At 45.6% G+C, this 12,149-nt stretch overlaps 1 protein-coding gene across 1 annotated transcript; it reads left to right on the forward strand.

The window, feature by feature from the left end:
* Positions 1 to 1,221: 1,221 nt before the first annotated feature.
* On the forward strand, positions 1,222 to 8,861 carry FAM167A (family with sequence similarity 167 member A). Its single transcript, XM_056853864.1, has 2 exons — positions 1,222 to 1,644; positions 8,552 to 8,861. The coding sequence occupies exons 1-2, from the start codon at positions 1,237 to 1,239 to the stop codon at positions 8,813 to 8,815; spliced, it is 672 nt and encodes a 223-aa protein (XP_056709842.1). The 5' UTR covers positions 1,222 to 1,236; the 3' UTR covers positions 8,816 to 8,861.
* The last annotated feature ends 3,288 nt before the right edge of the window (positions 8,862 to 12,149 follow it).

Raw genomic sequence — 12,149 nt, forward strand, 5'->3', positions numbered from 1 at the left:
GGCACTCGGCGATAAATAAGTGGGTTTTCGGTTGCAGTTTGGGCACTTGGTCTCTAAAAGGTTCGCCATCACTGCCCTAGAGAAAGGGCCAAGCTAGAGGGTGTGCAGGAGATGCATGAATAATCCCTCTACTATTTTGATCTTACTATCATAATATTTTAATGATTAATTGATGTTCACATTGTTCTGTTTTTTTATTGTACACCACTTTGAAATGCAAATTCAAAATCCAGGAACTGAATAAATAAATTTGCACATTGCCAGTCCAGATCAAGAAATTGCATACAGGGAAGTAGGAAGAGGCTTCTTCACCCATACCCCTCATCCTATTTGTCAACTCAAACGTGCCCTCTTCAAACTACTTTTCTCTCAGCATGGGAAAAGACACAGGTTATGTCTTCCCCTGCCACGGATAGGAAACCATCTGATATGGGGCAGTTTTGAGCAGAAAAACAGCAGGAGGTGAAAGAGTTAAACATCCCCCTCCCACCCCGCTCTTTTTCTACTCACAGGTTTTAATGGTACTTTTTCAGTTTTTAAAAAAATGCTGGAAGATTACGAATGCGTCACCCATGTACTGTCTAAGTTTCGTCTGTCTAGTTCACACATTTAGCTGTCATTCCTCATCTGTGGATCAATCACTGTCAGTAAAGCAGGCTCTCCTCTTACGGATGGACTATAGAAAGCCTGTTCTCCTGTCGTTACCTCCGCGCCTCCCCAAGAATCAACAATGGAAAGCTGAGACCGCGATATGTACAATAGTAAGATAAGCATTCATTTAATTGTGCAAGAACGTGCCACAGTATTGCTTCTTTCTCTCTGACCTCATCTGTAATAATCCACTTCATAGCCTGAAGCACCGTGGCTGACAGGTCTCTGAAACAAACTGCTCCTTGGGAAAGCCAGGGAGCCTGTTTGCTCTTGCCCGAGAGCACCATCAAAAAGCCGCTGCGAAGTCTCTTAGCCGCATGGTTGAGACTGAAGTGTTCGGTTTCCATTTTTCTCAGCTCGGGTCAGAGAAGAAAGCTCTTGATTCTTGCTCGTTCCTTCCCCTCTTTTTAGCGATTCACCGCTGTAATAAAACAATGTGTCTTTGTATTTCTGCTTAGATGGTTCCCTATTTCTAAAGGAGTGTCTCGAGCTGACGAGGGAGAAAAACTTTCTGGTCCAAAGGAGCTTTTGATCAGGGAATCATTGTGCGGACGGTGTTGTCTGGATTCCACTGTTACCCTTCTCATGAATGTTTGTGACATTCCACCAGAAAATAAGATGTCTCTTCCAAAAATCCAGATTGAAGAAATGCTGGACAGTGTGGATTATGAGACCAGAGATGGACCTCCTTCCGATGACCACCTGAGGAATCTGAAAGCTCTGACAGAGAAACTGAGGCTGGAGACGAGGAGACCTTCATATTTGGAGTGGAAGGCCAAATTGGAAGAGCTGACATGGAAGAGCCACCCCCAACCCCCTGAGGAAGCTGAGGAAAGCCAAGAAAAGAAGCTGACAGAGGAAAGTGTTCCTATCCAAGAGGCGCAGGTACACATCAACGGGACCTCCTCCAAAGAGCAAGTGATGCTAGCCTCAAGAAAAATCAGTGGCTTTGCAAACATCAACGAAGCTTTAAATTGGCTTAGGAAAGAACTGGTAAGTAGGCTGTTAAATGGATTCCTGACTAAATTTAATAATGTGTGATAATAGATTAAAAAGAAACATCTCATTTTGGTCACTAAGCCATAGAAATAAAAAGGAGTCTTGTGAGCACCTGAAAGGGTAAGGTGACAATCCTAAGGATACTTTCCTGGGAGTATAGAGCATAGAGTATAGAATAAAATGGGATTTTCTTCTAAGTAGACCTGTTTAAAGTCTGCTCCAAAAGAGCTTAAGGCTGCAATCCTAAACAGAGTTATACCCCTCTAAGTTCATTGATTCAGTGGGTTTAGAAGAGTGTAAGGAGTGCACTGTTAATGAAGTTGATGTTTTTGTGAGCTAGAGCCAACTTCATTAGACGCAATGAGACCATCCCCATTGATATCAGTCTCAGGTGCAAACAGCTCCTTCCTTCCTTGAAGAGTAGCGCTGCATTTCTTGAGAAACCAGCACTGCAAGCTCCCCCTCAGGTGAGACATCTTTGCTATTCTCTTTTCCAGTGCTTAAGGGTACACACACCACACCAGTGTTGTAAAACCATCTTCTCTGCGCCTCTTAATTCTCTGCACTCTGTTTTGAAAAGCTAGCCTCAGGAAGATGGTTTTACCACCCTTTTTGAGAATGTGCAGGCTCAAACTTTGGAGAGTCCCCAAGGGAAGGCCAAACAACTGCTGTTTGGCACTTTATCCTCACTACCTACTTTCATTACATTTATTTATTTATGACAACAATTACATGCTTCTTTTCCATGCCAAGTATGCCCAAAGCAGCTTGCAAAAGATAATAAAAGATTAAAAACCATAACCATAAAAGTACAGTAATATAGTGATGCTTAGAAACCAGGCTTAAAATCCCTGCTTGAAGACCCTCCAGAATAGATAGGTCCTCAGTAGATCCCAGAAGGCCTACAGGACAAATGAATCTCCTGAAGGAGAGAGATCCATAGTTTGGGAGTGGCAGAAGGCCTTCTTCATCTGGTTTAGGGGTGCTTGCTTGGGGGCAGGAGAAGGAGCTCCACCACAAAATAGCTGCCATGGGAGGCACAATCTCTCCCAAAATAACTGCTGTGAGAGGGCAGTCAGGCAATGTTTACAGGCGCCAAGCCAAGCATCCTCCTCTGATGGGGGCAGCTACTTCTGAATGGATGCTCCCTGCAGAGCAAAAGGAGACAATGCCTCCTGTGCTTTTCTGAAGCAACTCCTGCTCCAGTCAGGGGGAAGGATGCGAACCCCAGGAAATGCATCAGTGGGCAACGTGGCAGCCACAGGCACCCTGTTGGCGACTACGGTCTCAGAATATGGGCAGGAACATACTGGTGGGGACAGTTTTCCGAGAACTTTGGAGTCAGACCATTAACAGCTTTGAGAACCAGCGTGATGCGATTACTAGACTAGGACCTGGGAGTCCCCAGTTCATATCCCCACACTGACAGGAAATTCACTGGGTGGCCACTGTCTCAGCCTAACCAACCTCGCAGGGTTGTTGTGAGGAAAAAGGCATGTTTGCAGCTCCAAGGCCATTGGAAGAAGGGTGGGATAAAAACAGGCAGTGTTTTAAAGGCAAAATCCAGCACTTTGTGCTGATTCTGGAAACATACCCAAAGTCAGTGCAGATGGCAGAATATTTGTTTGATATATTCGCTGCATTTTCCCAGTTTACAGATATTTTAGTCAGGAGGGTGAAATTTAGTTAATCGGTAGACTCATTGCTGGTACGCACTGAATACATGGAGCTGCCTTTTGCTGAGTCAGACCGTGGTCTGTCAGGGTCAGTCTTGTCTGCTCTGACTGGAAGGAACTCTCCAGAGTTTCAGGTTGAGGTATTTCGCAACAACGATTACCTGAGCATTTGACCTGCAGATGCCGGGGATTGAACCTGGGACCTTTGCATGCAAAGCAGATGCTCCACCATTGAGCCGTGGCCACTCCCTTGCAGCAGTGCCACAAGGAGGTCCCTTAATCACTGCACACAGCAGTGATTGCCACACGATGAGCCAATTCACATGGAATGATTCTCCATGCAGTATTCGGAATTTGGTTGTAAATAGGCAAAATATGACTATTTTTTTTTCTGCTGTGGGTGGCGTGGATTTAAAAAAACACCCCATACAAGTGGGAAAAGCTGCACCTACCTGGGCAACAATAGCTTATACAGCCTCAGCAACTCTGTCTCCCCGTTTCCAATCGATGTTAATGCGTACCATGATTGCTTGCAGCTTGGCAAACAGTTGCAAATACCGGTTGTTAATTATACTGCCAGCTTCTATGACTTCAATAGAAATGCTGACCGGGGCACTTAGTTCAATCTGAAAAGAAGGAGTTGCAAATATTTTAACTTTCTGCACATACTCGGACTTCTCTGAAGAACAGAATCCAAGAAAAATGTTGTAAGGTAAAACGTTAGCAATTGAACCAACATTGTGAGAAGTACTTTCCCATAGTACCAGAGTTTATGGCAACCAATGAAGCTGATGGGCAATAAATTTGGGAAAGACAAAAGGAAATTGAGGAATTCAGTGCCAGTGGATATATTGATGGTCATAAGCTTAGATGGCTTTAAAAGGACATTAGGCAGATGCATGGAGGAGAGGGTCCATCACTGGCTACTAGTAAAGGGAACTTCCACCTGCAAAGGCAGCAAACCTCTGAATACCAGTGCTGGGAGGCAACATCAGGGAAAAGCTTAGTCTTTTCCTGTTTCCTGTTGGTTGACCTTCTGGGGCAACTGGTTGGCCAACGTGTGAAACAGGATGCTGGATTAGATGGTCCACTGGTCTGATCCAGCAGGGCAACTCTTTTTGTGAATTTGCCTTTAAAAAGGAAAGAAAGAAAGAAAGAAAGAAAGAAAGAAAGAAAGAAAGAAAGAAAGAAAGAAAGAAAGCCCTTGATGAGAGAGAGAGAGAGAGAGAGAGAGAGAGAGACAGAGAGAGAGAGAGAGAGAGAGCTCAGCAAATGTCTGCTTCACAGACTACAATGCAGCCTTCTGTATTCTGTATCCCACAGCTAGATCTGCGTATATTCCCAAAAGAGATTTCACTTTGCAAGAAACTTGCTATTTATCGTGGATACTAGAAACTAGAACGTCAAGTCTGCAGGAGAAACGGGTTTCAGCGCTGGCATCTTTCCACACATTGTGGCTGTAATCCTTTTGTCAGCCATTGGAAAGCTTTGTCTTTTAGCCTTCATGCTCCTATCATCTGGAACAGTTAAAAAACAAAACAAAACAGATCTCCCCCTCTCCCTTTTGATTCTACAAGTGAAAAATAGACCCTTCTCACCCGGAGAGCAGCAAATGGAAGCCAGAGGAACGCTTTATCTCCCTGGGAAAGTTTTGTTGCTTTGGGGGCATGGTGACTAGAGAACTGATCCTCATTTAAAAAAAATACAGTCTCTTTCAGGGTGAAAGCTGTGCTTTTAAGACCATAAAAACATAAGAATTGTCTTGATGGATTAGTTCAGGCTCCATCTAGATGAGTATTCAGTTTTCAGCCGAGTTCTGTTGCCCCCACAAGTATGGCATGAAGATAATAGATCTCCCCAGGTCGTTGGCATGTAGAGGTATATACAGTCATAAGAACATAAGAAAGGCCCTGGCTGGATCAGACCAAGGCCCATCAAGTCCAGCAGTCTGTTCACCCAGTGGCCGACCAGGTGCCTCTAGGAAGCCACAAACAAGACGACTGCAGCAGCACCATCCTGCCTGTGTTCCACAGCACCTAATATAATAGGCATACTCCTCTGATACTAGAGAGAATAGTATGCAGCATGACTAGTATCCATTTTAACTAATAGCCATGAATACCCCTTTCCTCCATGAATATGTCCACTCCCCTCTTAAAGCCTTCCAGTCTGTACACATGGAGGTTCCTTTAAGCCCTCGTGGATAATAGACCAATCCTTAGTGCCTAAAAGAAGTTCCAGCGGCTGTCATTGGATCTCAGGGCAAAAATATAGATTCCTCTGTAAGGTCTGTTCCAGTCCTTCCCAAGGCTCCTCTACCCACTACCAAAAGAGTGATGACTGCTTCTCTTGAAACATAAAACATGTTTAAAATATGAAAAATGAATAATAAATCATGTCTATGAATCAGTAGCCGCAACTCAAAAATACTTGTTGGGAGTCAATAAAGGGAAGAAAACAAATGTTTCATATTAGTGCTCTGTTACAAAACCTTGTTTATTTAGAAATAAGTTCACACTGAAATCAGTGTAAAGGGGGTTCCAAATAGCTTTAGCCCCCATTCTCCTCTGCCATTTCATAAGCCAGTGTGTGGAAAATTGGGAGGGGCGAAGAGTCACGCCAACATACAAAGTCACTTCCAGCGTAAATCAGTTTTCACTGGAAGTGCTGTTACACAAGACGAATGAGACTGAAGAAGAAGAAGAAGAAGAGTTGGTTTTTACATGCCAACTTTCTCTACCACTTAAGGGAGAATCAAACCGGCTTACAATCACCTTCCCTTCCCCTCCCCACAACAGACACCCTGTGAAGTAGGTGGGGCTGAGAGAGCTCTAAGAGAGCTGTGACTAGCCCAAGGTCACGCAGCTGGCTTCACGTGTAGGAGTGGGGAAACCAACTCAGTTCACCAGATTAGCATCTGCCACTCATGTGGAGGAGGGGGGAATCAAACCCGGTTCTCCAGATTGGAGTGGGGAATCAAACCCAGTTCTACAGATTAAAGTCCACCACTCCAAACCACCACTCTTAACCACTACACCATGCTGTTCCCATTCCTACTTTCTGCTGGCACATTGCTGCGGCTGGCAACTCTATTAGGTTCTGAGATCAACGGAGGCGGGGGGGGGCGGATCTTGCTGCAGAAATGTATTTATAGATTCATACCGGAGGGCTTCCCAGGAGGACTGTAGTGTGGCTACTGCCCGTAAACTGTGTAACTCCTTCTGTAAGGAGTAGGGTTGCCAACTCCCATTTGGGACATTCCTGGAGATTTAGGAGTGGAGTCTGGGAAGAGCAGAGTTTGGGTAGGGGAGGGACCTCAGTGGGGTATAAAGCCATAGAGTCCACCCTTCAAACCTGCCAGTTTCTCCAGGGGAATTGATCTCTGCAGTCTGGAGATCTGTTGTAATTCCAGGAGAACACCAGCCCCCCCACCCAGAGGTTGGCAACCCTAGTACTAAGGAGGTACAATGAATGCCATTCAGACAGGCCTTGCCTGAAAACATATGTATTCGGGAATGGCTTTGAGGAAACTAGATTGCTCCTGTTGTTTCAGTTGTTCTGCTTTATTTACCAATGTCTGGTTTTTAAATGATATTCAAAGCCATCCCAAGTAGATTTACTGAGAATCCTATTCATTTCTATTTTAACAGGGCTTAATCCTGGTAAAGTGACCTTAGGTTGGGACTGATTGTATATTACATTTCTGCTGTGAGTCGCCCTGGGTGTTTTGTGAAAGGAAAGGCAGCTCCCAGGAGCCCTTGATTCTGACTTTGATCTGGGAAACATTTGCCTTTTTACTGAGGGGGATAAGCGGAGAAGGGAGAGAGAAAGGGAAGGAGAAGGACAGAAAAGAAAAAGAAGAGGCCTGAGAGAGAACTGCAGCCAGGACTGTGGGATCTGGAAGGGCAGCAGTGAGGATGGTAGAAGTTGGGGCAAGGAAGTTGGAGTCCTGCCAGCAGCCTGACTTTGTTTCTATCACAGACTTTGCTTACTATTGCTTTTGATAGTGATACCAAGAAACTCAGGACTGAGCAGACACCTAAGCTAAGGGCCACCACCGTAACTTCCGGCTGTAAATTTTATGCATGTGAATCAGTTCTTTCTTTTATCTGTCCGGAATGTACTGCCCTTCAATTTCATTCGTTGGTATTGGTAGTGTGCCTATGCAGATAAGGCAGAGGCAAGTGCTGAAGGCATTTTAGGGCGAGCCACTTCTGTATGGATTCCAATACCTCAGCAGACCTTCAGATCAGATCTACCTGTATCAGGAACCTCCCAACTGCACGTACAACTCCCCATCAGAAATGGTCACCGTGTTGACTGAGCAGGAGTATCTCACATATTGGCATGTGCATGCAGCTTTGGTACATATGAACTGACCACTGGATTTTTGAGAGTTCTACTAACATACTGAAGCTGCATGTGCATGCAAAGTATGCACCTTGTCTATGCATATGACAACATGGCAGTTGCATGTATCGGGAGGATCTACATGCCATTAGGAGAGTGAGAGCCAGTGTGGGGTAGTGGTTCAGAGCGGCGGTTTGGAGCAGTGGACTCTGATCTGGAGAACCGGGTTTGATTCCCCAATCCTCCACATGAGCAGCGGAGGCTAATCTGGTGAGCTGGATTTGTTTCCCCACTCCTACACATGAAGCCTGCTGGGTGACCTTGGGCTAGTCACACTCTCTCAGCCTGACCTATCTCACAGGGTGTCTGTTGTGGGGAGGGGAAGGGAAGGTGATTGTAAGCTGGTTTGATTCTTCTATAAGTGGTAGAGAAAGTCGGCATATAAAAATCAACTCTTCTTCTTCTTCTTGATTCGACTCCTCTAGCACCTTAAAGACCAACAGGATTTCCAGGATATAAGCTTTTGAGAGTCAAAGCTCCCTTAATTGCATGAAAGGAGATGAAGGGAGCTTTGTTTCAGGAGGGTAGCTTTGGTCACATTATGCAAAGACAAGAGTCACTGGAAAAGACTCTTTAAGGTGCTAGTGGAGTCAAATCTTGCTGTTCTACTGCAGATCAACACAGCTAACCACCTGAAATTATCTTTATGAGGTTAAGAAGCTCTGTTACTAAAATACAGTTTACCCCCAATTTATGGCTCAATAGGTAAACAATGGCCATCTTTCTTTCATTGGGAAGGGTTGCAACACCGAGCCTTTCCCCCACAATGCATGTTGGTTGGCCTTAGTGACATCACCCTCCTCTTTTGCCTCCAGATGGAAATGCGTCTCCAGGACCAGCAGTTGGCTCGGCAGCTCATGCGCTTGCGCAGTGAGATCAACAAGCTCAAGATTGAGCAGACGTGCCACCTCCACCGGCGCATGCTGAATGATGCCACCTATGAGTTGGAGGAGAGGGACGAGCTCTCCGACCTCCTCTGTGACTTCCCACTCACATCCTCCTTCAGCCTCTCCACTCCACTCAAGCTCATTGGCGTGACGAAAATGAACATCAACTCACGGAGGTTCTCACTTTGTTAGAGGGAGGGAGGCTGAGCGCAAGAAGTGGGTTTGGTGGGAGGGGCTTATCAGAGAGAGGCTCCTCCTTCCTTTGACTGGAAGGCTCATGAGGGAGCAGGAAAAGATGAGGGCAGACAGAGAGAAGCTCATGACTACCCTTCCACTAGGCCAATGTGGCTGGGCCACAGTGAATGTCAAGATCGCAGGATGGGCAGAGAAGGAAGAACAACGTGGTGCCTCAAGGATCAATGCTAGAGACCCGTGGTCTTGCAGTCAGAAATATGCCTATGACTGCACTGAAAGAAGCATGTAACACAAAAATAGCTGGGGTCCAAAATTAAGGGTGGAGTAGGAGAAACACAACCATGCTCTGTTGCTAAAGCTCTCTGGCCCACTCCAGATCAGATGGTGGTGATGGTGGTGAGAAACGCATATTGCTGCAATGAAGAAGAGACACACACAGTTTCCAGTGGTGAGGACCTCTCTTGCTACAGCGTCAAACGATTTCCTGGCAGAGACATCTAGTAATTGTTACGTACAAGGATTGGCCAGCAGTAGGACCTCTGTTTTCAGATGCACAATGTGGATGCTAGAGACAAGCCCCAGCAGATGGCTGTCACTGTCTCACTTTAATTTTGAACTCCCAGAGCCATCTCTCCAGGTAATGACAGAGACTGAAGGCCAAACTGCAAATGATGGTGGGCCACGGGGACTGTTTCTACACCTGACGGGGCATGGGGTGGGGGAACAAGAGCTCCTGGAACCACCATATTATGCGACTGATTCAGATCATGGTCTTGTGGCAATTTTTAAAGAAATACAAATGCTTTAAAAATGGCATAGACGGTGGCCACAGGATGGGCCTGTGCCTGCCTCCACTTGCAGTTTGGCTCTTAATTCTGGATTAGATAGAGCTTTGATTCGATCTGGCCTACTAATTTATATGCTCTTAATCCCAAGGATATGCACATGGTGCCAGACCTCCAAATATGCAGAGTCACTCAGTGCAGATACACCCATGCACAACAATCGCACACTCTCTGACACATATCTAGAAGGGCAGTCAACACCCTAGGCAAAATAAAAATTGCCCAGCCTCATTTGGATGCAAGGCCAGGGTTCTTTCTCCCCTCAGCTGTTTTTGGGAAGCTGTATCCTTCCTGGGCCCTGTTCTTCTAAAACCCGTGGTGTCCCACTCACAAACCCTCCTTGGGGTGCACAACCCCAGTCTAGAAGGCTTCACCTCCAGGCTCCTCCAGACTCCCACATTTTTCCTTTCAAGAGCTGGCAAGTCCAGTAGCACAAGTGTGCTTCGGTTCCACATTCCACGGCCTTCCGTCAAGCCTCCCTCTTTCAGGGCCCATGACACCTTCCAAATCGTGCATTGCCTGGATCCTCAGGCCTCCCTTTGAAGTTCTGCCAAGCCCCAAATTCCCAATTGTGAGCTTTTGTTAAAAGATGAGGTGTAATATGTGTTTATGGCGAAAGGTAGATGAAGACAAACGCATTAGGTTCCAAATGCACCTTACTGGATAATCATCCCCTTTCCTTCAAGGATTTCCCATCAGAAAAAAATCACACTGCCACACCAATACACAAAACAATCTCAATATTCCCCCATCCCTAGGGCTACCACACGCCCCAGTTGTCTAGGTACAGGGCATGTTGCCTGGTTCCTGTTTGGCTGCACTGATTCCCAGATTTAACTTTTTTTTAAAAAACAAAATTGTAACCCTTGCAGGGGAGGGACGGCAGCACGGTGTAGCCCAATTTCATCTGATCTTGGAAGTTAAGTAGGATTTGTATTTAGATGGGCAACCACCAAGGAAGACTCTGCAGGGAAAGGGCACACCATCTTTCTTTCTCGCTTGCTTTAAAAGCCCCTTGCTGTGGTCGCTGTAAGTTGGTTGTGACTTCATGGCACTTACATACGTAACCCTTCCAGATCCAGAGATATGATACAAAAGAGAAAGCCAGTATACTACTCAATTCATGGTGAGAAACAAGCCTGCCCCCTCTACCACTGTTCTAGCTAGTGTGGGAAGTCACAGCTATGGAGGATATGCTTACTACATCTCTTCCTGGCCAACGTTGCTGTGATCTGAAAAGAAAGCATCAGCAAATCCTGGCAACATGGCTGGGGGAAAGATTTTTTTTTTTGTGATAGTGTTAGGAGCAGACAGAGCAACAGGTGGATGACATAACCAGTACTGTTCTTGATTTTGCATAATTAGAAAACAATTTGCGTAGCATGACAAATTAGGTCACCTGGATTCAGAGGACTGAGCTGTGGCACGCTCTCCTTCTGCCACACGTACCTTCTTGGACTGTGGCGCTCTTAACTGATTGCACCATTCTTAGGCTGCAGCAAGAAGACAACAACACCCCAAAGATTTCAGTCTGTCTGGCACCCAAGACACACTGCAGTCGCATGCACGGTCTTCAATAAAGTTTGCATTCCTCGATTTATTTTGCTTTTGCAGAAAGGCAAATAGCATAACATTGGGAATTTGTGCCGATATTATATATAAAAATCCATGCCAATTGGCCCTGAGTTTGCACACGTGCACCTGTGTCTGCTGAATTTTGTGGGATTATTGTTGATTGACATTTCATTTTTTCACTCGGATCAATGTAAAAAATATTGGGGATAAAAGGGGGAAAACCGAAGTGCAGAATTCAATAAACCATTTAAATGGAACTTGTTTCAGTCTTTTTTTTCTTCAGGCTGTGTCGCTAAGATTTCCTGTTGTGCTCTTGGTGAAATATTATTCCTATGGAAATTGTGCTACATGCTCTACCCAGTTCAGAATGAACTCTATATACAAGAAGTTTCCTCCTATTGCACCAGGCTATTGGTTTATCTAGCTCAGCGCTGCCTGTTCTGACAGACAGCAGCTTTCCAAGGCCGCAGGTCTTTGCCAGCCCCCTTCAAATGATCATACCAGGGGCTCAACCTGGAGCCTTCTGCATGCAAAACACACGCTCTTCCACTGAGCTGTGCAGCTTCTCCAGCCTTCTGGCTTGACAGCTGTCTGAATGTTCATTTAGAAAACCTATTGAATGTCTGCTGTACAGGGTGTTCAGAATACAGCAGTCCAAGCAAAGGGAAATGCCTTTAATACATGACACATGATGAAGCTGCCTTACACCGAGTCAGACAATTAGTCTATTATGTTGGCATTGTCTACTCTGACTAGTAGCAGCTCTCCAGGTCTCAGGCAGAGGTCTTTCAACATTACCTATTACTAAGGTTGCCAACCACCAGGTACTAACTGGAGATCTCCTGCTATTACAACTGATCTCCAGCCAATAGACATCAGTTCCCCTGGAGAAAATGGCCACTTTGGCAATT

The sequence above is a fragment of the Euleptes europaea genome, chromosome 7 (genome assembly GCF_029931775.1).
Source record: "Euleptes europaea isolate rEulEur1 chromosome 7, rEulEur1.hap1, whole genome shotgun sequence".
In the NCBI taxonomy this organism is placed as follows: Eukaryota; Metazoa; Chordata; class Lepidosauria; order Squamata; family Sphaerodactylidae; genus Euleptes; species Euleptes europaea.

Bases quoted from the DNA above. Each gene is read 5' to 3' on its own strand.
- FAM167A (XM_056853864.1), top strand. From the start codon at position 1,237: ATGAATGTTTGTGACATTCCACCAGAAAATAAGATGTCTCTTCCAAAA. The intron at 1,645-8,551 runs GTAAGTAGGCTG...TTTTGCCTCCAG, and splicing joins ATTGGCTTAGGAAAGAACTG to ATGGAAATGCGTCTCCAGGA.